Source organism: Salvelinus alpinus, chromosome 3, assembly GCF_045679555.1.
Source record: "Salvelinus alpinus chromosome 3, SLU_Salpinus.1, whole genome shotgun sequence".
Lineage (NCBI taxonomy): Eukaryota > Metazoa > Chordata > Actinopteri > Salmoniformes > Salmonidae > Salvelinus > Salvelinus alpinus.
The window spans coordinates 81,121,913-81,146,564 of NC_092088.1; the positions used below are offsets into that span (position 1 = coordinate 81,121,913).

The window sequence follows — 24,652 nt, forward strand, 5'->3', positions numbered from 1 at the left end:
TATTAAACATTTTAAGAATATGGCACCACAACAAACCTGTCAAGTGAGGGCCGCCCACCAATGGACCAGGCAAGGAGGGCATTAATCAGAGGCAACAAAGAGACCAAAGATAACCCTGAAGGAGCTGCAAAGCTCCACAGCTCTGTCCATCGGACCACTTTAAGCCACACATTCCACAGAGATGGGCTTTATGGAGGAGTGGCCAGAAGAAAAAAAAAGAAACAAAAAAAGCAAACACGTTTGGTGTTCGCCAAAAGGCATGTGGGAGACTCCCCAAACATATGGAAGAAGGTACTCTGGTCAGATGAGACTAAAATGTTGCTTTTTGGCCATCAAGGATAACGCTATGTCTGGAGCAAACCCAACACCTCCCATCACCCCAAGAACATCACCACAGTGAAGCATGGTGGTGGCAGCATCATGCTGTGGGGATGTTTTTCATCGGCAGGGACTGGGAAACTGGTCAGAATTGAAGGAATGATGGATGGCGCTAAATACAGGGAAATTCTTTTGGGAAACCTGTTTCAGTCTTCCAGAGATTTGAGACTGGGACGGAGATTCACCTTCCAGCAGGACAATGACCCTAATTATACTGCTGAAGCAACACTTGAGTGGTTTAAGGGGAAACATTTAAATGTCTTTGTAACGATTGTCGTCCTCGTCTGATGAGGAATATGAAGGATCGGACCAAAATGCAGCGTTGTAAGTGTCCATGATAATTTATTATATCAGGAGACCTACAGGAGGCCTGGTGCGTAGAGGAGGCACCGGATGGACAGGGCTGTGGGGGAGAACTGGAGCTCTGGTGCGCATCCTTGGCACCACTCCTCCAGGCTGGATGACCACTTTAGCCCGGACCCTCCAGAGTGCAGGCACAGGTTGAACCGGGCTGGGGGAGAGCACTGGAGCTCTGGTGCATACCACTCGCACCTCTCCCTTAGGCTCAATGCCCACATTCGCCCGGCACGGGCGGAGCGCAGGCATAGGGCGAACTGCACCCTCCCAGCGCCCCAGAGACACAGCACGCAGAGCCGGCGCAGGATACCCTGGGCAGAAACGGCGTACCGGAGACCAAACACGCTGGGCTGGCACAATCCGCCCTGGCTGGATGCCCACTCTCGCATGGCACTTGCGGGGGGCTGGCCTATAGCGCTCCGGGCTATGAGCGCGTACTGGCGACACCGTGCGCTTCACCGCATAACACGGTGCCTGACCAGTACTGCGCTGCTTTCGGTAAGCACGGGGAGTTGGTTCAGGTCTATCGCCTGACTCCGCCTGACTCCACCAATGTCCCCGTGTGCCTCCCCCCAAATTTTTTGGGGGGCTGCCTCTCGTGCCTGTTGCGCTGCCTTACCTCATATCACCGCCGCTCAGCTTTAGCTGCCTCCAGTTCTTCTTTGGGGGCGGCGATATTCCCCAGCCTGTCTCCAGGGTCCCTTGCCGTCCAATATCTCCTCCCATGTCCATTTCTCCAGATATTGCTGCTCCTCCTTACCCCGCTGCTTGGTCCTTTGTTGGTGGGTGGTTCTGTAACGATTGTCGTCCTCGTCTGATGGGGAATATGAAGGATCGTACCAAAATGCAGCGTTGTAAGTCTCCATGATAATTTATTATATCAGAACATGAAAAATACAAAATAACAAAGTGAATGACAGAAATGAAAATCGAAACAGTTCTGTATGGTGAAAACACAGACACAGAAAACAACCACCCACAAACAAAAGTGGGAAAACAGGCTACCTAAGTATGGTTCTCAAACAGAGACAATGATTGACAGCTGCCTCTGATTGGGAACCATACCAGGCCAAACACAGAAATACAAAACATAGAACAAAACATAGAATGCCCACCCCAACTCACGCCCTGACCAAACCAAAATAGAGACATAAAAAAGGAACTAAGGTCAGAACGTGACAGTCTTGGAATAGCCTAGTCAAAGCCCAGACCTCAATCAAATTGAGAATCTGTGGTATGACTTAAAGATTGCTGTACACCAGCGGAACCCATCCAACCAGAAGGAGCTGGATTAGTTTTGCCTTGAAGAATGGGCCACAATCCCAGTGACTAGATGTGCCAAGCTCATAGAGACATACCCCAAGAGACTTGCAGCTGTAATTGCTGCAAAAGGTGGCTCTACAAAGTATTAACTTTGGTGGGGTGAATAGTTATGCATGCTGTTTTCAGTTTTTTTGTGTTATTTCTTGTTTGTTTCACAATAAAAAATAGTTTGCATCTTCAAAGTGGTAGGCGTGTTGTGTAAATCAAATGATAAACCCCCCCCAAAACCCCCCTCAATTTAAATTCCAGGTTGTAAGACAACAAAATAGGAAAAATGCCAAGGGGGGTGAATACTTTCGCTGCAATGGAAACAACTACTTCAAGGTCTCAGAGCAAGTGACGTCGCCGATTGAAACGCTATTAGTGCGCACCCAGCTAACTAGCTAGCCATTTCACACTGGTTACACTGCAACACCATACAACCTCAGATATGCCAAGTTCTCCAATTTGAAAAAGGGAAAGGCATCCTCATGTTTTCAACATGACCAATAAGGATGAATCATAAATCAATCCCAAATGAGGATGAATCATAAATCAATCCCAAATAAGAACAGAAATACTGAGGCAGAGATTGAGAGAGGCTGTCAATGTTTTACACAAACACCTGAGAACAGTCAACTTTCTAAGATTCCTTCATTTCATCTGACACCAGCACACAATCAATACAAATATTGTGCAATTTTTTTGTGTGACAGAGAGGACGATGGTAACTATATAGTACTGTAAATTGAGCATTAATAAGAGACAGAATTGACTTAATTGGAGATCAATGCACAGTCTTCATTCAGTAAATAATGATTGCGTTGTTTGTAATCATTGCTTAATTTGTCAATTATTAGGCGGCCCAATGAATCAATTCTTAGAATGTCAGGCACGTTTTCACTTTACGTTGTTTAGTGGGCAGCTGAATTACAGAGGAGGCAACTTGAATTAACTGATTGATTTTATTCAAATTGTTAATTTGCAAACAGTGAAAATTATTTTGTATGCCACGAGGTACCGAATCCTGGCAAATGGCTTCCGGAACGAAACCGTCCAAAAGTGAGAGGCGCCTCAGGATCCTGTTCAAATTAAGCACTAGTTGTAATGATCTACCCTCAATAAACTCAACTGCCTCCTAGACCTACATAGAGCTTGACACTTCAAAATAATATTTTTAAATAAACAAGGCTTTGGTGCCACCCAGCTGCATTAAAATGCATTACAACAATGTTACTGAAATCACTCTCAAGTTTTGAAAACTCTGTGATAGTAGTGTGTACTGTGTCTGCAACTGCCAGTTCAACAGCTTAACCATTCCACCAACAGGCTACAACCTGGAACTTCTTTAGGTGTTGACAGCAGTAAGGTGTCTCCGGAACCTTGCTGCTGGTGTCCTGCTCCTGTGATGTGAGTTTGCATAGGGTCTCGTCCAGCTGGGAGCTCAGGGAGCCCCTCTCTCTGTCCCCCCTGGCCAGATGACTGACCAGCTCTGCTACCCTCTGGGACAAGCTGGCCACCTGTGAGTGGAGACACAAACAAATTAATCCTACTGTCTTGAAGAACACTCCATCAATTTTAAATGGGTGTAATTGCATAGTTATTCTACTAGGTATGTGGAGACATATATATGGTGGAAAATATGATAACTGGCCTCTGGGATCTGAGGTCAATATAATTTATTCAGAGGACAAAAGTAACTTTGTTTTACATATACATTTTACATACAGTACATGGTACTTTTTTTGACAAAGTAGTTACATAGCAAAGATAGTTTTTAAATAATCTAATATTGCATCTTCAATATGTTCTATTCTTGGTGCTATTGGAATGTGGCCACGAGTTGGTCTCTAGGCTACAATGTTACGCAAACCCAGTGGTGACGCATCATTCAGGGCAAGTGTCACATATCAGAATCAAAATGTAATATTGAGTTAATAAAGCCACATACAAACATGGTCTCTTTTTTGCTTTCTTGAGTAAGGCAGCTAAAAAATGCAGGTGTTTCAGCCTAGATCAGTGCTTTCTGTGGTGGTGGTGGGACAGAAATACAGAGCGTAGGGGTTGGTAATGTTCTCTAGTTGCGCCGTGATTGGCTCAGTGTTCTGTCACTCATGGGGACTCTACGTCACCGCAAAATCTACCAGCAGAGCTCGAAAATTCAAACTCATGGATGCTGCCATAGAGTAAATGAAATGTTTAAAAATATATATTTAACCCCTCCACCACCACCTCTTCAGAGGACAAATATCTTAGTTATTTTACAGCTTTTTTGCTACATATACATGCATATACATATCCATTTTACATACATGGTCCTTTTAAATAAAGCAGTCACATAACAATAATACATTACCAAACATAAGATTTTTAATCCCAACCCTCAGCCCATCCCACCTATCACCATAGACCACCCTCATTTGGTTTCCATGTGCCATATATTTTTCAATTGTGCTGTGATGTTTTACAACATTTCTGAACCTTTCTAATCTAATCTAATTTCTAATTCTATTCTATATATTATCCACAGATTGTGAGCTAAAGATGAAAACCTTTCCTACTAGTATTATTATATTATTTACTGACTGACTATGGCTTTCCAAATCGCCCAAAACTGCTATTTGTAAGGTTAATTTTAAGTGCATGTTGTGATTTTTTAACCATCCATGAACCTGTGACGAGAAACAAGCTACATAGGGCAATACCAGAATAAATGATCTATTGATTCTGTCTCTTCGCGGCAAAATCTAGAGCTGAGATTGTTGTATGCCCCATATACAGTGGGGCAAAAAAGTATTTAGTCAGCCACCAATTGTGCAAGTTCTCCCACTTAAAAAGATGAGAGAGGCCTGCAATTTTCATCATAGGTAGACTTCAACTATGACAGACAAAATGAGGGGGAAAAAATCCAGAAAATCACATTGTAGGATTTTTTATGAATTTATGTGCAAATTATGGTGGAAAATAAGGATTTGGTCAATAACAAAAGTTTATCTCAATACTTTGTTATATAACCTTTGTTGGCAATGACAGAGGTCAAACGTTTTCTGTAAGTCTTCACAAGGTCTTCACACACTGTTGCTGGTATTTTGGCCCATTCCTCCATGCAGATCTCCTCTAGAGCAGTGATGTTTTGGGGCTGTTGCTGGGCAACACGGACTTTCAACTCCCTCCAAAGATATTCTATGGTGTTGAGATCTGGAGACTGGCTAGGCCACTCCAGGACCTTGAAATGCTTCTTACGAAGCCACTCCTTCGTTGCCCGGGCGGTGTGTTTGGGATCATTGTCATGCTGAAAGACCCAGCCACGTTTCATCTTCAATGTCCTTGCTGATGGAAGGAGGTTTTCACTCAAAATCTCACGATACATGGCCCCATTCATTCTTTCCTTTACACGGATCAGTCGTCCTGGTCCCTTTGCAGAAAAACAGCCCCAAAGCATGATGTTTCCACCCCCATGCTTCACAGTAGGTATGGTGTTCTTTGGATGCAACTCAGCATTCTTTGTCTTCCAAACACGACGAGTTGAGTTTTTGCCAAAAAGTTATATTTTGGTTTCATCTGACCATATGACATTCTCCCAATCTTCTTCTGGATCATCCAAATGCTCTCTAGCAAACTTCAGACGGGCCTGGACATGTACTGGCTTAAGCAGGGGGACACGTCTGGCACTGCAGGATTTGAGTCCCTGGCGGCGTAGTGTGTTACTGATGGTAGGCTTTGTTACTTTGGTCCCAGCTCTCTGCAGGTCATTCACTAGGTCCCCCCGTGTGGTTCTGGGATTTTTGCTCACCGTTCTTGTGATCATTTTGACCCCAAGGTCCTCTCCTCTTGCGTGGAGCCCCAGATCGAGGGAGATTATCAGTGGTCTTGTATGTCTTCCATTTCCTAATAATTGCTCCCACAGTTGATTTCTTCAAACCAAGCTGCTTACCTATTGCAGATTCAGTCTTCCCAGCCTGGTGCAGGTCTACAATTTTGTTTCTGGTGTCCTTTGACAGCTCTTTGGTCTTGGCCATAGTGGAGTTTGGAGTGTGACTGTTTGAGGTTGTGGACAGGTGTCTTTTATACTGATAACAAGTTCAAACAGGTGCCATTAATACAGGTAACGAGTGGAGGACAGAGGAGCCTCTTAAAGAAGAAGTTACAGGTCTGTGAGAGCCAGAAATCTTGCTTGTTTGTAGGTGACCAAATACTTCTTTTCCACCATAATTTGCAAATAAATTCATAAAAAATCCTACAATGTGATTTTCTTTTCCTCATTTTGTCTGTCATAGTTGAAGTGTACCTATGATGAATATTACAGGCCTCTCTCATCTTTTTAAGTGGGAGAACTTGGACAATTGGTGGCTGACTAAATACTTTTTTGCCCCACTGTACATAGCATTCTGTTGGTGGCAATAATTGAATATAATAATTTAAATTGAAAACACTAAGTGTTGAATCAAGTGTAGTTTTTTGTACCAGATCTTAAACCATATGCCATGGAATTGGTACATCGAAAATTATCCTCCCATTTATTTTGCAACCTGTATGGTGCAGCTGTCAACATTTTTGTCCTCAGATGAAAATGGTATATTTTTCTATTTATGTAAGTTCCTTTCAGCCAATTTGAATCTTTAATATATGGCAGGCAAACAAGTTCCCTACCTTCTCCCTTTTCCACTTGCCTCCTCCATTTTTGTGGTAGTGCTGCAATCAGTTGGTTGTAAGTTTGGATTGAGCAGATATTCCCATATATTTTCGATAACTGCATATGTGACATAACTCCTCCATTTCTATTCATAATATCCCGAATTAATATAATACAATAAAAAAACATCTATAAAGAATGTTTTTTCATTAATGAGTATATTTGAGTTGAACCATAACATTTGTTGTAATATTTGTTCTATCTTTTCTGGAGGTTAAAACTGAAATTGTAACCAACTTTGTATGGCTTGTTTAAGAAAGGGCCATACTTTAAACAAAATGTCATTTTCAATTAGTCGGAATTGATAAATTGGAATCTGTATAAAGGAAAAAGGGCAATTTTTGAACAAAGGATGAGCCTTATTTAATAATCTACTGGAGAACCATTTGGGGTTTAAGTATATCTTATGTATGAGTGAAGCTTTTACTGAGAGGCTTAAAGCTTTAATATTTAATAATTTTAGCCCCTCAAACTCATATTCATTATATAAATTGGTTTAATATTGTCTGGCTTAGCATTCCAAATAAAATGTAATATTTTTTGCTCATATGATTTAAAAAACGAGTCATCTGGATTAGGCTGTGCCATTATTAAGTAACCATGGAGAGGTAAATACTTGTCTATTTATGGAAAAATCCCATTGATTAACTCTTTGGTCCTATCACAGTGATAGTGATAATCAATGGGATTTTTCCATAAATAGACAAGTATTTACATCTCCATGGTTGCAGAATCTTATCTATTTTTGCTAACTTTCTATTGAAATTACTTGTGGTGAGTTAATTTATATATTTTTAGATGTGAATATGTAAATATGTCTATTTCACCATCCACCCATTTTATTAAGGTAGTATCAACACTGTATTTTTTTAACGACCCAATACGTAACATGGTACACTTGTCATAATTAGGTTTTAATCCAGAGAGGCTAGACACGTGATCAAGATGTTCAATGAACTTGTGCAGGGATCCAGATTGCAGACTTAAGAAAAAACTAGAGTCATCAGCATACATTTACACTTTTGTTTTTATCCCCTGGATTTCTGACCCTTTGATGTTCTTGTTGGATCTAATTTTAATAGCTAGCATTTCAATGGCCATGATACATAGATATGGAGACAACGGACAGCCTTGTTTTACTCCTCTTAAAAGCTCAAAACTTTCTGAGAAGTAACCATTACTTACTATTTTACATCTGGGGTTGCATCTAGGTTACACAACTTTAACCCATTGTATAAGAGATTCACCAAAATTAAACTAATCCAGGCATTTATATATACATTCTAGTCGTACTTTATCAAACGCATTTTCAAAATCTGCTATGAAGACCAGGCCTGGTATCTTCAATGTTTCAGAATGTTCAATTGTTTCAAGTAACTGTCGTATATTATCTCCAATATATCGTCCATGTCAAAAACCTGTCTGAGCAGCATGAACAATATCTGGTAAAACCTTTTTTATTCTATGTGGTATGCATTTCGCCAGAATTTTCGCATCACAACATTGAAGTGTTAGAGGCCTCCAGTTTTTTAAATGGACTGGATCTTTATATTTACCACCTGGGTCCTGTTTTAGTAGTAATGAAATCAGACCTTCTTGTTGAGTACTTGAAAGTCTACCATTTGTATAAGAATAATTAAAACATGCTAGTAATGGATCTTTGAGTACATCAAAAAATGTCTGATATGCCTCTACTGGTATTCCGTCAAGCCGCTGGTGTTTTTCCTATTGCCTCAAAAAGTTCCTCTTCTGTAAGTTGGCCTTCACACAGGTATTTCTGTAAATTTGATAACTTTACATAATTATTATTATTAGGAAAGAAATCCTTACAGTTAACATCATTCAGTGGAAATGGAGGAGACTGAAAAGAAAACATATGCTTAAAATAGTCTGCTTCCTCTTTCAAAATATAATTGGTTGAATCATGGATAACTCCATCATTTGTAACGAGTTTCTGTCAAATCTTTGTGGTAGAATTTCTATGTTGAAGATTCAAGAAAATGTTTGTGCATTTTTCACAATTTTACGTACAATTTGCTTTATTTTTGTAATACATTACACTTGATCATTCTTGAACAAGTACCTCCAATTCTTTTTGTTTTACCTCTAATCTATTTTGTGCCTCTATGGTGCAGTTTCCATTACCATCTACCTGCACTGTTACTTCCTCTATTTCCCTTATTAGTCTAATCTCTTTTGACCTAAACTGCTTTTGTTTTAATGATGAGTATTGTATTGAATGGCCTCTAAAAGTACATTTAAAAGTGTCCCATACAATAAGGGGATCTGCTGTACCTATGTTGTACGAGAAAAGTAAATTATGAGTTATTTTGTCTTAGTTAAGAACAAATTGTCATGCAATAGGCTTTGATTCAATATCCCCGTCCACGTGGAAATTCTGTAAGAGTTATATGGAGGCCAATTAGATGGTTGTCCGATCGCATTCGGTCTCCTATTAATACTTGTTTTACTTTTGATGCCAGCAAGAACGAGAGTGCCATAGAGTTACATTAGAAGTGCCCATCCAAGAAGACTCAATGTCATTGGCTACATATAAAATGAGGTCAAATCACGTTATAGCTACAGTAGCTTTGATTTGACTGACCATGTCAATGTCATACTTTCATAATCTTAGCTAGCAAGCAAGCAGTCATCATCATGAGTCAAGTCGACGATCTACTGGCAAATACTTTTCAATCTTTGTCATTTAAAGACAAATTAGAGATAAAATGTTTCGGTGCTCTTCAGCCATTGGACATAAACATTACACAAGTCGGAAATTGCAAATTCAACAATGAGTGGTTTGGAAGGAAGCAGTGGCTAACTGCAAGCATCTCAAAGCAATCACTATTTTGCGTCCCCTGCCTGCTATTCAGTGGAGAGGGTGTGTGGTACAAGTCTGGGCTTAAAGATTTAAAACATGAAAGGGTCTGAAAACATGAGAATTGTGCATCACATTTGGACAACGCTGTTAAACTGGGATTACTGGGGAAATCAAACGATGTGGCTCAGCTAGACATATAGACGACCCATCGACCTTCACAACCAACAAACGGAGGAGAATAGCTTTGACACAATTATAGCATGCATTAAACTGTGTGACAATTGTGAGACAGCACTGCGAGGCCATGACGAGTCGGCCGACTCCATGAACCCAGGCGTTTTCAGGTGTATTTTTGAGACCGTGAAGGAGATTACAGGCTACAAAGGCATTATGACAACCAACCAATTTTTAAGGGTACATCAAGCACGATCCAAAATGAACTTTTGGATTGCATGTATGAAGTGTACAGAGAAGCTATAGCTAAGGAGGTGTCTGAGACGAGGCAGACGAGACCACTGACGTCTCCTGTAAATCACAGATGGTAATAGTGCTGCGCTACATGTTACCAGACAACAGTGTGTGAGAGAGGTTTTGGGAGTTTGTAGAGGTGAAGGACAAAACTGGTGTTGGCATCTCTAACAGCATCAAACAAGTCTTAGTGCCACTGAATGTCAAGGAGAAGCTGGTTGCACAAACCCACGACAGGGCAGCGGTGATGAGTGGTAATGTATGTGGTGTCCAAACACTACTGAAGGATTCCTTTCCGACCGCAGAACTCCAGTGTGCTACCAAGCCATGACCTGTGTGCATCCTGAGCTGCACACTACAAAGACAACACTTACTTTATTGAAATCACTCCACGAGAACAACCTGCAGGCGGCCTTGTCTGAGACATTCTCTCTTCTCAAAATCATCATCACCACTCCGATGACAACCGCTGAGTCAGAGAGAAACCTTTCCACCCTTAAAAGGATCAAATCCTTCATACGCAACTCCAAGGGCCAGAAGATTTTAAATGCATTGGCCATGCTGTCAATCGAGAATGACTTCATCCAGAGAATGCCAGACTTTAATGACAAAGTAATTGAGATGTTTGCCCACAAGGACAGCCGTGCCAACTTCTTGTTCAAGTCAACACAGCACAACAACTGTGAGTCCATAAATATTTCTAGAACGCTACATAAGTGATGTAATATGCCAGGGAGATATGTATACTGTAGCTAAGAAAGTAATACTAAGTGTATGTTGTGTAGTAAGCAGTTAGTAGCCCATGTGTCTCACCCTAAGAATGTGGTCCCTTTCCCCCCTTAGAACGTAGCCTACTGTTCTGACTTGGTGCACATGTAGCCTATAGCCTGTTTTAGAAAAGTCTCATCTTCAAATACCTGCCCCCATTGTAAGAGCTTTCGTTGTCTGCTTATGTGCCCCTGTTCATTTAGCCCTTTGATGTGTCTGGATGGTTTAATACATCATCCACAGTATCATTATTAACTTGACCATGCTTAAAGAGATATTCAATGTTTGCTTAGTTATTGTTAACCATCTATCAATCACTGCCCTTCTTTGAGGCTTTCCAAAAGCTCCCTGGTCTTTGTAGTTGAATCTGTGTTTGAAATGCAATACTTGACTGAGGGACCTTACATATGTTTTACCTATGGGGGACAGAGGAAGGGTTAGTCATGAAAAAATCGTGTCAACCCCTATTATTCACACAGAGTAAGTCCATGTAACTTATTATGTGACTTGTTAAGCCAAATTTGACTCCTGAACTAATTTAGGCTTTCCTAAACAAAGGGGCAGAATAATTACGCAACGTATATTACGCACTATATTTTAGTTATTTAATTTCTACTTATCTTAAAAAATATATATATAAAAACTCACTTTAACATTACAGAGTATTTTGTGCAGATGGTTGACAAAAAATGACAATTAAACAAATTTTAATCCCACTTTGTAGAAGAAATCCAAGGGTATGAATACTTTTGCAAGGCACTGTATTCTATCAGGTACAGAGGGGTCCAAGCCATTAAAGTGTGTAGTTGAGAAGCCAGACCAGTAGATGTTGCTGTTGCTCAGTAATGCTCCATTAGTGAGTGGTTGTTTGACACCCTGGTCTTTTCAAGGTTGGCCTCCTGAGCCAGTTTGACCTGCTGGTAGGCAGCCCACTCCCTCTGCTGGGTCTCCCTCTGAGCAAAGCACACTCATCAGCTCATCATGCTCTATGTGACACACACACTTTTCAATGTGAGCAAATGTTTTCTAACAATGTCACTTGTAGACATGCCATGCCCTGTCAAAGCCAGATGTATCATTTGTGATTGACATGGAGACTAAATTCTTGACACCTTGCTAAAGGGGGATGAAAATTGATTGCATTATGTCAGATGCAAACTGGATTGATTGAGATGACATCTCAATTTGAACATCCTTCCCTTGACATAGCTCAGAGACTCTTACCAGTCAACATGGGAATCAATAAAGTGTGATCAATGGCAAAACCTTAGGTGTCAATGGGTAGGAAAAATGTCCCTTGGTAGCTTGCTGTTATGAGATGGAAGAAACCTTGAAGGAACCCAACTACTCTGATCAATAAAGAACAAAAGATCAGGAAACAAATGCATGATCACACTGACTTGGTGACTCTCCGGATGGCCTGGACTTTGGAGTGTGTTTCTGCCTGCACCACCTCGTTCTGGGCACACTTCAGACAGAGGCAGCCTATGCACTGCCATCACCTCCTAAAGTCACAGATGACCTTTCACCTTCTCACACTCCTTCTGAATGCTGGCCAGGTCCTTCCTGAATGGAATGATCAAAACAACATAAACAGGATGTACGAATAGAGGATGATGAAAAATGAAATCCTGATTAATCAGATATGCAAGATCTCTGTGCATTAATGCTGATCTCTAAAGTCATACAGTTCACTTGCTTCAGTGACCTTATTTGAGCCTCCAGTGTCCCTGTCTGGGCTAGATAGAGGGATTTGAGCTGCTCCTGAGGCCAAGTTGAAAATGTGATGTTTGATGTTAGGTGACAGTATGGAATGAGAAAGGTGACAGTATGGAAGGAGAGAGGTGACAATATGGAAGGAGAGAGACGACACTATTGAATGAGAGCTGACAGTATGGAATGAGAGAGGTGACAATATGGAAGGAGAGAGGACAATATGGAAGGAGAGAGGTGGCAGTATGGAAGGAGAGAGGTGGCAGTATGGAAGGAGAGGTAACAGTATAGAAAGAGGGAGATGACAGTATGGAAGGAGAGGTAACAGTATAGAAAGAGGGAGGTGACAGTATGGAAGGAGAGGTGGCAGTATAGAAGGAGGGAGGTGACAGTATGGAAGGAGAGGTAACAGTATAGAAAGAGGGAGGTGACAGTATGGAAGGAGAGGTAACAGTATAGAAAGAGGGAGGTGACAGTATGGAAGGAGAGGTGGCAGTATAGAAGGAGGGAGGTGACAGTATGGAAGGAGAGGTGGCAGTATAGAAGGAGGGAGGTACAGTATAGAAGGAGAGGTAACAGTATAGAAAGAGGGAGGTGACAGTATGGAAGGAGAGGTAACAGTATAGAAAGAGGGAGGTAACAGTATAGAAAGAGGGAGATGACAGTATGGAAGGAGAGGTAACAGTATAGAAGGAGAGAGGTGGCAGTATAGAAGGAGGGAGGTGACAGTATGGAAGGAGAGGTGGCAGTATGGAAGGAGAGGTAACAGTATAGAAGGAGGGAGGTGACAGTATGGAAGGAGAGGTAACAGTATAGAAGGAGGGAGGTGACAGTATGGAAGGAGAGAGGTGGCAGTATGGAAGGAGAGGTAACAGTATAGAAGGAGGGAGGTGACAGTATGGAAGGAGAGGTAACAGTATAGAAGGAGGGAGGTGACAGTATGGAAGGAGAGAGGTGGCAGTATGGAAGGAGAGGTAACAGTATAGAAGGAGGGAGGTGACAGTATGGAAGGAGGGAGGTGACAGTATGGAAGGAGAGGTGGCAGTATAGAAGGAGGGAGGTGACAGTATGGAAGGAGGGAGGTGACAGTATGGAAGGAGAGAGGTGGCAGTATGGAAGGAGAGAGGTGACAACAGTGATACAGGCCCACCAGTTCTTTCTTCCACTTCTGTTCCTCTGCTTGCTGAAAGACACTGCTGGTAAGGGTGTTGGTGTTTGAGCATTGTCTGCTCTAGGCTGTTTACCTGGGAGGGAATACAAGCATTCATTGCCATGACAATTTGAACAACAAATAATTGGGGTGTAGCTGTATTGAAAAGACATAAAAAAAAAAATCCTGTTCCTCTTTGGCAGCTTTAGTCACCTCCATTCTTCCTCTCTCAGCTTCGCACTACAGATCTAATTCAATTGGTTTCAGTACTGTTGAAATGTGGACTCAATTCCTATTCAAGGTCCTATATGTCATAATCCCCTCTTCCTTCCAGCTAAACTGGATTCAGCTTTTAGGCTGTAACAGAGGAATGGCCTTACCACGTTTTTTACCTCTATATTGACGTCATCTTTGCCAATTTTAACGACTTGCCAAAAAATGGTATCTAACTATTTACGTTTATTTAGGTATTCCCAAATTCGCCAGTTTATTTGCACTCAAAACCCCACCTTTCCAATTCTACCACCCGGATTGGGTTTGGAAGCCCTTTTGAGAACACTCTTTAAACTAAAGTGACTCATATTTTTTAGATAATCATGTCTCTTGATAACCCATCGCTCAGTAAAATCTGATCTGATAGGGAAAAGAAACTTGGTGGAGAGATCTCTGACGAAGTCTGGAATAATGCCTTACTGAGGGTAAATGGAAGCTCCTCTTGTGCCCGGCTCAGCCTTGTACAGTTGAAGGTACTTCATCGTATCTATCACAGTAAGGCCAGATTATCCCAATACTACCCAAATATTGATGGTACATGTGACAGGTGTAAAAGCTCATTGGTGGACTTGACCTACACTGTATGTTCTGCTCCTGTCCCCGTCTGGCAGATTACTGGTCCACTACATTCATATTCATGTAAAAAAAATATTTCTGTTTTTTATTTTTAATACATTTGAAAAAATGTCTAAAAACACGTTTTCGCTTTGTCATTATGGGGTATTGTGTGTAGATTGATGAATAAGGCTGTAACGTAACAAAATCTGGAAAAAGGGAAGCGGTCAGAATACTTTTTACGACACTGTATATCAAATGCTTCAGAAAGTACTGAGAAACAGAGCAGAAACAGCTATTATAAGGTTGTAGGCCAGAGCAGAAACAGCTATTATAGAGTTGCAGGCCAGAGCAGAAACAGCTATTATAGAGTTGCAGGCCAGAGCAGAAACAGCTATTATAGAGTTGCAGGCCAGAGAAGAAACAGCTATTATAGAGTTGTAGGCCAGAGAAGAAACAGCTATTTTAGAGTTGTAGGCCAGAGCAGAAACAGCTATTATAGAGTTGTAGGCCAGAGCAGAAACAGCTATTATAGAGTTGCAGGCCAGAGAAGAAACAGCTATTATAGAGTTGCAGGCCAGAGCAGAAACAGCTATTATAGAGTTGCAGGCCAGAGCAGAAACAGCTATTATAGAGTTGCATGCCAGAGCAGAAACAGCTATTATAGAGTTGCAGGCCAGAGCAGAAACAGCTATTATAGAGTTGCAGGCCAGAGCAGAAACAGCTATTATAGAGTTGTAGGCCAGAGCAGAAACAGCTATTATAGAGTTGTAGGCCAGAGAAGAAACAGCTATTATAGAGTTGTAGGCCAGAGCAGAAACAGCTATTATAGAGTTGCAGGCCAGAGCAGAAACAGCTATTATAGAGTTGCAGGCCAGAGCAGAAACAGCTATTATAGAGTTGCAGGCCAGAGCAGAAACAGCTATTATAGAGTTGCAGGCCAGAGCAGACACAGCTATTATAGAGTTGCAGGCCAGAGAAGAAACAGCTATTATAGAGTTGTAGGCCAGAGAAGAAACAGCTATTATAGAGTTGTAGGCCAGAGAAGAAACAGCTATTATAGAGTTGTAGGCCAGAGAAGAAACAGCTATTTTAGAGTTGTAGGCCAGAGCAGAAACAGCTATTATAGAGTTGTAGGCCAGAGCAGAAACAGCTATTATAGAGTTGCAGGCCAGAGAAGAAACAGCTATTATAGAGTTGCAGGCCAGAGCAGAAACAGCTATTATAGAGTTGCATGCCAGAGCAGAAACAGCTATTATAGAGTTGCAGGCCAGAGCAGAAACAGCTATTATAGAGTTGCAGGCCAGAGCAGAAACAGCTATTATAGAGTTGTAGGCCAGAGCAGAAACAGCTATTATAGAGTTGTAGGCCAGAGCAGAAACAGCTATTATAGAGTTGTAGGCCAGAGAAGAAACAGCTATTATAGAGTTGTAGGCCAGAGCAGAAACAGCTATTTTAGAGTTGTAGGCCAGAGCAGAAACAGCTATTATAGAGTTGTAGGCCAGAGCAGAAACAGCTATTATAGAGTTGCAGGCCAGAGAAGAAACAGCTATTATAGAGTTGCAGGCCAGAGCAGAAACAGCTATTATAGAGTTGCAGGCCAGAGCAGAAACAGCTATTATAGAGTTGCATGCCAGAGCAGAAACAGCTATTATAGAGTTGCAGGCCAGAGCAGAAACAGCTATTATAGAGTTGCAGGCCAGAGAAGAAACAGCTATTATAGAGTTGTAGGCCAGAGCAGAAACAGCTATTATAGAGTTGTAGGCCAGAGCAGAAACAGCTATTATAGAGTTGTAGGCCAGAGAAGAAACAGCTATTATAGAGTTGTAGGCCAGAGCAGAAACAGCTATTATAGAGTTGCAGGCCAGAGCAGAAACAGCTATTATAGAGTTGCAGGCCAGAGCAGAAACAGCTATTATAGAGTTGCAGGCCAGAGCAGAAACAGCTATTATAGAGTTGCAGGCCAGAGCAGACACAGCTATTATAGAGTTGCAGGCCAGAGAAGAAACAGCTATTATAGAGTTGTAGGCCAGAGAAGAAACAGCTATTATAGAGTTGTAGGCCAGAGAAGAAACAGCTATTATAGAGTTGTAGGCCAGAGAAGAAACAGCTATTATAGAGTTGTAGGCCAGAGAAGAAACAGCTATTATAGAGTTGTAGGCCAGAGCAGAAACAGCTATTATAGAGTTGCAGGCCAGAGAAGAAACAGCTATTATAGAGTTGCAGGCCAGAGCAGAAACAGCTATTATAGAGTTGTAGGCCAGAGAAGAAACAGCTATTATAGAGTTGTAGGCCAGAGCAGAAACAGCTATTATAGAGTTGCAGCCCAGAGCAGAAACAGCTATTATAGAGTTGTAGGCCAGAGCAGAAACAGCTATTATAGAGTTGTAGGCCAGAGCAGAAACAGCTATTATAGAGTTGTAGGCCAGAGAAGAAACAGCTATTATAGAGTTGTAGGCCAGAGAAGAAACAGCTATTATAGAGTTGTAGGCCAGAGAAGAAACAGCTATTATAGAGTTGTAGGCCAGAGAAGAAACAGCTATTATAGAGTTGTAGGCCAGAGCAGAAACAGCTATTATAGAGTTGTAGGCCAGAGAAGAAACAGCTATTATAGAGTTGTAGGCCAGAGAAGAAACAGCTATTATAGAGTTGCAGGCCAGAGCAGAAACAGCTATTATAGAGTTGTAGGCCAGAGAAGAAACAGCTATTATAGAGTTGTAGGCCAGAGCAGAAACAGCTATTATAGAGTTGCAGCCCAGAGCAGAAACAGCTATTATAGAGTTGTAGGCCAGAGCAGAAACAGCTATTATAGAGTTGTAGGCCAGAGCAGAAACAGCTATTATAGAGTTGTAGGCCAGAGAAGAAACAGCTATTATAGAGTTGTAGGCCAGAGAAGAAACAGCTATTATAGAGTTGTAGGCCAGAGAAGAAACAGCTATTATAGAGTTGTAGGCCAGAGAAGAAACAGCTATTATAGAGTTGTAGGCCAGAGAAGAAACAGCTATTATAGAGTTGTAGGCCAGAGCAGAAACAGCTATTATAGAGTTGTAGGCCAGAGAAGAAACAGCTATTATAGAGTTGTAGGCCAGAGAAGAAACAGCTATTATAGAGTTGTAGGCCAGAGAAGAAACAGCTATTATAGAGTTGTAGGCCAGAGCAGAAACAGCTATTATAGAGTTGTAGGCCAGAGCAGAAACAGCTATTATAGAGTTGTAGGCCAGAGCAGAAACAGCTATTATAGAGTTGCAGGCCAGAGCAGAAACAGCTATTATAGAGTTGCAGGCCAGAGCAGAAACAGCTATTATAGAGTTGCAGGCCAGAGCAGAAACAGCTATTATAGAGTTGCAGGCCAGAGCAGACACAGCTATTATAGAGTTGCAGGCCAGAGAAGAAACAGCTATTATAGAGTTGTAGGCCAGAGAAGAAACAGCTATTATAGAGTTGTAGGCCAGAGCAGAAACAGCTATTATAGAGTTGTAGGCCAGAGCAGAAACAGCTATTATAGAGTTGTAGGCCAGAGCAGAAACAGCTATTATAGAGTTGCAGGCCAGAGCAGAAACAGCTATTATAGAGTTGCAGGCCAGAGCAGAAACAGCTATTATAGAGTTGCAGGCCAGAGCAGAAACAGCTATTATAGAGTTGCAGGCCAGAGCAGACACAGCTATTATAGAGTTGCAGGCCAGAGAAGAAACAGCTATTATAGAGTTGTAGGCCAGAGAAGAAACAGCTATTATAGAGTTGTAGGCCAGAGAAGAAACAGCTATTATAGAGTTGTAGGCCAGAGAAGAAACAGCTATTATAGAGTTGTAGGCCAGAGAAGAAACAGCTATTATAGAGTTGTAGGCCAGAGAAGAAACAGCTATTATAGAGTTGTAGGCCAGAGCAGAAACAGCTATTATAGAGTTGCAGGCCAGAGAAGAAACAGCTATTATAGAGTTGCAGGCCAGAGCAGAAACAGCTATTATAGAGTTGTAGGCCAGAGAAGAAACAGCTATTATAGAGTTGTAGGCCAGAGCAGAAACAGCTATTATAGAGTTGCAGCCCAGAGCAGAAACAGCTATTATAGAGTTGTAGGCCAGAGCAGAAACAGCTATTATAGAGTTGTAGGCCAGAGCAGAAACAGCTATTATAGAGTTGTAGGCCAGAGAAGAAACAGCTATTATAGAGTTGTAGGCCAGAGAAGAAACAGCTATTATAGAGTTGTAGGCCAGAGAAGAAACAGCTATTATAGAGTTGTAGGCCAGAGAAGAAACAGCTATTATAGAGTTGTAGGCCAGAGCAGAAACAGCTATTATAGAGTTGTAGGCCAGAGAAGAAACAGCTATTATAGAGTTGTAGGCCAGAGAAAAAACAGCTATTATAGAGTTGCAGGCCAGAGCAGAAACAGCTATTATAGAGTTGTAGGCCAGAGAAGAAACAGCTATTATAGAGTTGTAGGCCAGAGCAGAAACAGCTATTATAGAGTTGCAGCCCAGAGCAGAAACAGCTATTATAGAGTTGTAGGCCAGAGCAGAAACAGCTATTATAGAGTTGTAGGCCAGAGAAGAAACAGCTATTATAGAGTTGCAGCCCAGAGCAGAAACAGCTATTATAGAGTTGTAGGCCAGAGCAGAAACAGCTATTATAGAGTTGTAGGCCAGAGAAGAAACAGCTATTATAGAGTTGTAGGCCAGAGAAGAAACAGCTATTATAGAGTTGTAGGCCAGAGCAGAAACAGCTATTATAGAGTTGTAGGCCAGAGAAGAAACAGCTATTATAGAGTTGTAGGCCAGAGAAAAAACAGCTATTATAGAGTTGCAGGCCAGAGCAGAAACAGCTATTATAGAGTTGTAGGCCAGAGAAGAAACAGCTATTATAGAGTTGTAGGCCAGAGCAGAAACAGCTATTATAGAGTTGCAGCCCAGAGCAGAAACAGCTATTATAGAGTTGTAGGCCAGAGCAGAAACAGCTATTATAGAGTTGTAGGCCAGAGAAGAAACAGCTATTATAGAGTTGCAGCCCAGAGCAGAAACAGCTATTATAGAGTTGTAGGCCAGAGCAGAAACAGCTATTATAGAGTTGTAGGCCAGAGAAGAAACAGCTATTATAGAGTTGTAGGCCAGAGAAGAAACAGCTATTATAGAGTTGTAGGCCAGAGCAGAAACAGCTATTATAGAGTTGTAGGCCAGAGAAGAAACAGCTATTATAGAGTTGTAGGCCAGAGAAGAAACAGCTATTATAGAGTTGCAGGCCAGAGCAGAAACAGCTATTATAGAGTTGTAGGCCAGAGAAGAAACAGCTATTATAGAGTTGTAGGCCAGAGAAGAAACAGCTATTATAGAGTTGTAGGCCAGAGAAGAAACAGCTATTATAGAGTTGTAGGCCAGAGAAGAAACAGCTATTATAGAGTTGTAGGCCAGAGCAGAAACAGCTATTATAGAGTTGTAGGCCAGAGAAGAAACAGCTATTATAGAGTTGTAGGCCAGAGAAGAAACAGCTATTATAGAGTTGTAGGCCAGAGAAGAAACAGCTATTATAGAGTTGTAGGCCAGAGCAGAAACAGCTATTATAGAGTTGTAGGCCAGAGCAGAAACAGCTATTATAGAGTTGCAGCCCAGAGCAGAAACAGCTATTTTTGGAGTACCAGAAGAAAATCATTTCCAGTCCAATAGACAACTAGATGCTATTGCCTTTGCCTCCTTGTTAGCCCGCAGAAGGATTTTATTGAATTGGAAATCTGTCAATCCTCCCTTAACCTCTCTTTGGCTCAAAGATTTGATGATAATTCCTAAAGTTCGAAAAAATTAAGTATACCATTTGAGGGTCAACCAACATTGTATTCCACCTGGGACCAGATAGTATCCTATTTTGACCAGCTCCAAAAACTTGCAAAGACACAGTCACAAACAACAGATACACAGTCACAAACAACAGATACAGTGCATTCAGAAAGTATTCAGACCCCTTGACTTTTTCCACAAAGACTCTTCCTAGAGCTGGCAGCCAGGCCAAACTGAGCAATCGGGGGAGAAGGGCCTTGATCAGGGAGGTAACCAAGAACCCGATGGTCACTCTGACAGAGCTCCAGCGTTTTGCTGTTGAAGATTTCCTCTGGCGAAGGTTCACCTTCCAACAGGACAACAACCCTAAGTACACAGCCAAGAAAACGCAGGAGTGGCTTCAGGACAAGTCTCTGAATGTCCTTGAGTGGCTCAGCCAGAGCCCGGACTTGAACCCAATCGACCATCTCTGGAGAGACCTGAAAATATCTGTGCAGCGACGCTCCCCATTCAACCTGACAGAGCTTGAAAGGATATTTTATTTTTTATTTTATTTCACCTTTATTTAACAAGGTAGGCTAGTTGAGAACAAGTTCTCATTTACAACTGCGACCTGGCCAAGATAAAGCATAGCAGTGTGAACAGACAACAACACAGAGTTACACATGGAGTAAACAATAAACAAGTCAATAACACAGTAGAGAAAAAAAGAGTCTATATACATTGTGTGCAAAAGGCATGAGGAGGTAGGCAATAAATAGGCCATAGGAGCGAATAATTACAATTTAGCAGATTAACACTGGAGTGATAAATCATCAGATGATCATGTGCAAGTAAAGATACTGGTGTGCAAAAGAGCAGAAAAGTAAATAAATAAAAACAGTATGGGGATGAGGTAGGTGAATTGGGTGGGCTATTTACAGATGGACTATGTACAGCTGCAGCGATCGGTTAGCTCCTCAGATAGCAGATGTTTAAAGTTGGTGAGGGAAATAAAAGTCTCCAACTTCAGCGATTTTTGCAATTCGTTCCAGTCACAGGCAGCAGAGAACTGGAAGGAAAGGCGGCCAAATGAGGTGTTGGCTTTGGGGATGATCAGTGAGATATACCTGCTGGAGTGCGTGCTACGGGTGGGTGTTGTTATCGTGACCAGTGAACTGGAGAGAAGAATGGAGAGAAGAATGGGAGAAACTCCCATGGGAGTTTGCTACGCGTGCTACGGGTGGGTGTTGTTATCGTGGCCAGTGAACTGGAGAGAAGAATGGGAGAATGGGAGAAACTCCCCAAATACAGGTGTACCAAGCTTGTAGCCACATACCCAAGAAGACTTGAGGCTGTAAACGCTGCCAAAGGTGCTTCAACAAAGTACTGAGTAAAGGGTCTGAATACTTATGTAAATGTAATATTTCTGTTTTTTTTTAATTTGCTAAAATGTCTGAAAACCAGTTTTTGCTTTGTCATTATGGGGTATTGTGTGTAGATTCGTGAGGGGGAAAAAACAATTAAATCCATTTTAGAATAAGGCTGTAACGTAACAAAATGAATGCACTGTACACAGTCACAAACAGAGACACAGTCACAAACAACAGATACAGTCACAAACAACAAGAAATACACAGACCTACAAACAACTGTGCTTTCTTAGGACAGTAGACAACGGTAGAAACTTCATGGATTATAAACATCCAACAAGATGAACATCTACCACTGTAATTCATTACATGACATGAATATCCATTGGTGAACAAATTGCGTAAGAAGAACTTTCATGAGACTCTGAGGTGGGTTCATCAGACAGACCTTACTGAACTTGACCTCAGCCTCCAGGTGCTGGATGTACTGACTGGTTGTGCAGAATGTGGACCAGGTCTTGAATGGCAGGCATGCTAGAGCTCACATTATCTTGACAACTCTGGTAAAATTGATTACAGAGGGATTGCCTGTGTCAGTCATGAACAAATATACAATGGGACAATAACAGTGCTGCACCCACCGAAAGTGGGAGAAAACTTAGTTAGTCTGCCACACCACCAGTGTCTAAACTCAATAATGCAATCACGATGTGATAACATTTCCAATATGGTTTTTGGTGATCAATAAATATATTGCCCTAGGCTGATAAAGGGAAAGGACATCTAGACATCTGTGTTGTGTTCATTGTCTTAAGTCTTATCATAGATGCTTATGCACAGTCTTGAAGATAGTACCTTTGGAAAATATTTTCTCTTTGAAGGAAAAGTTTTTCTTTTTGTTTCTTTTGCAGGAGTGATCACAGTTGATTGACTGAAACACAACATAATTAATTAGTATATGTACCTTTACAAATACAAAGGTAAAAGGTTGATTGTGACACTAATCCTACTTCTGACATCAATGTAATTGTAATGAAACAGGCGGGGAGCAGGTCTCGAATCCTCAACCTTCTAGCCCGAAGTCCAGCGCGCTATCGACTGTGCCCGAAAAGCATGCTCGAGCGGCAGAGTCGATATCCTCTCTTATAAACCCAGGGTTGTTACACTACTCCCTACTTTCAAAGAGCGCATCCTCGCGCTAGCTAGCGACTCCACGTCTTATAGGAATGCGCTCACCGGCCAAGCACCTGCACTGTCGTGGATGCAGGGTCCGATCACTTCTGACACCAATGTAATGAAACAGCAGGGAGCAGGTCTCGAACCCTCGACCTTCTATTCCGAAGTCGAGCGCGCTATCGACTGTGCCACAAAAGCATGCTCGAGCGGCAGAGTCGATATCCGCGTGTATAAACACAGGGTCGTTACACTAGTTACAAAACATCCAAGGATATGTATAATGAAGTGAGCATGTAATTCTGGGAAATCAGTGCTGATGGACGATTCCATGCCAGCATGGTTAGAAAATATTTTTGGTATCTCCGATTGTTCTGGTAATTCTCATATACAAACATCTGCAAATAAAGCTCACATAAAAACTTCTGCAAATAAAGCACACTATTTGGAGAATATTGACACCAAGGTTTTGTTTTTATCATGTATGGTTCACAAATCAATGGGTTGTACAGGAAGCATGTATAGGTCTAAACGGGGACTAAGATGGCCACTTTATTTATGATTTTCCCAAAAAATTGTGTGTTATAAATGTAAAAAGCATATCAAAAATCGTTCCACCCAGTGAAGCTTCTATGTGAAAATTGCCAGAACAATTGGAGATACCAAAAATAGTTTGGGTCTATCCTGGCATGGAATCACCCTGATCCATAATGCTTTGTGTCTTTTGCAGGGTTCTCCAATTCCAGTCCTGGAGAGCTGCAAGAGATGTGCAGGTTTTTGCTCCAGCCCATCCCTTACACATCTGATTAAAGTATTCAGCTAAGCATAGTCCTGAGTCTGGAGTATGAGAGTCCTCAATCTGGACTATGATAAATTAAATTAGCTAGGTATGTTACTGCAGGGCTGGAATGAAAGCCTGCACACCCAGTAGCTTTCCAGGACTGGGGTTGGAGACCACTGGTCTATGGTACTGAAGTGATGACATTGATCACAGGCAGTGAGTGGGGTTGTGGCTAAAGTACCAGCTTCACTCTGTTGCCTTCTGTTCATGAGTCCTCTCCAGTCGTGCTGCCTGGTTGCATGCCTTCTGCATCTGAGCTGCTGGATGCTGCGATTGGCTCTCTTTCGAGGTCAAATCATCATGTTGAAAGGTTTACTGTGCAACAGATATGACTGTGTATTTGCACGGCTCAATAACAAGCAAATTACATTGTATCTATATTTTGAAGAGACAGGCTAGAGTACATTTGGGGATGTTTTCATATTTAGCAAGCTCTTGCAACACCTGAAGTAGCTAGGCCTATGGCTAATGTCAACCACAAATACAACAAAAAGACCACCTAGCTAAAGTTAGTTATAGCCCAAAATGTTAACCCTCATCTTTAGCTAGCTAGCCTAACGTTACCTCTTCCGTTTATTTTGATACGCTCCCAACTCTTCTTCCTCCTAGGCTCAACAGAATCGAACGGTGGCTTCGTGGATAACGTGTGAACGTATCTATATGTGTGTCCTTGATGTATTTAGCTAGCTAAGTTACACATACAAAATAAGTCAGACCAAAAATGTTGCTACCATGTAGATATCAGCAGAGATGATGTATGTCTAGCTTCAACTCAGCTGTCAACCGTTGAATCAAGCAGGTTTCCAAATACTTCCTTGAACCAAGCAATGGGCCTTGGAACTTGTAGTTTTAGATGATACTCAACTTTTGTTGAACTGTTTAAAATAAAACTACAACCACAATATCGCGTTAGTAGGTCTATCTGAATGTAATGATCGCGAGATCAGTCTTCACAATCACAAACAATAGCTTTTATTCGGCCAAAACAATGTACACTAATACATATGTATTGAATTTATTAGCAGAATGTAACAAAATTGTTGAAC

The 24,652-nt window shown here is 41.5% G+C and overlaps 1 protein-coding gene across 3 annotated transcripts; it reads right to left on the reverse strand.

Annotated features, from left to right (window-relative positions):
* Window positions 1-1,595: 1,595 nt before the first annotated feature.
* On the reverse strand, window positions 1,596-24,387 carry LOC139571436 (uncharacterized). Of its 3 annotated transcripts, XR_011674294.1 has the most exons (4): window positions 22,448-24,387; window positions 22,041-22,152; window positions 12,191-13,747; window positions 1,596-3,557 (listed from the first exon to the last, which is right to left on the reverse strand). XR_011674294.1 is itself a non-coding variant. In XM_071394308.1 (3 exons), the coding sequence occupies exon 3, from the start codon at window positions 13,724-13,726 to the stop codon at window positions 12,587-12,589; it is 1,140 nt and encodes a 379-aa protein (XP_071250409.1). In that variant the 5' UTR covers window positions 13,727-13,747; window positions 22,041-22,152; window positions 22,448-24,387; the 3' UTR covers window positions 11,379-12,586. The 3 variants fall into 3 exon arrangements, 1 of the variants encoding a protein (XP_071250409.1); XR_011674295.1 differs by lacking the exon at window positions 22,448-24,387 and having other exon boundaries at window positions 22,041-22,433; XM_071394308.1 differs by lacking the exon at window positions 1,596-3,557 and having other exon boundaries at window positions 11,379-13,747.
* Window positions 24,388-24,652: the final 265 nt, after the last annotated feature.

Excerpts from the sequence above, each read along its gene's own strand:
- LOC139571436 (XM_071394308.1), bottom strand. The coding sequence starts at position 13,726 with ATGCTCAAACACCAACACCCTTACCAGCAGTGTCTTTCAGCAAGCAGA.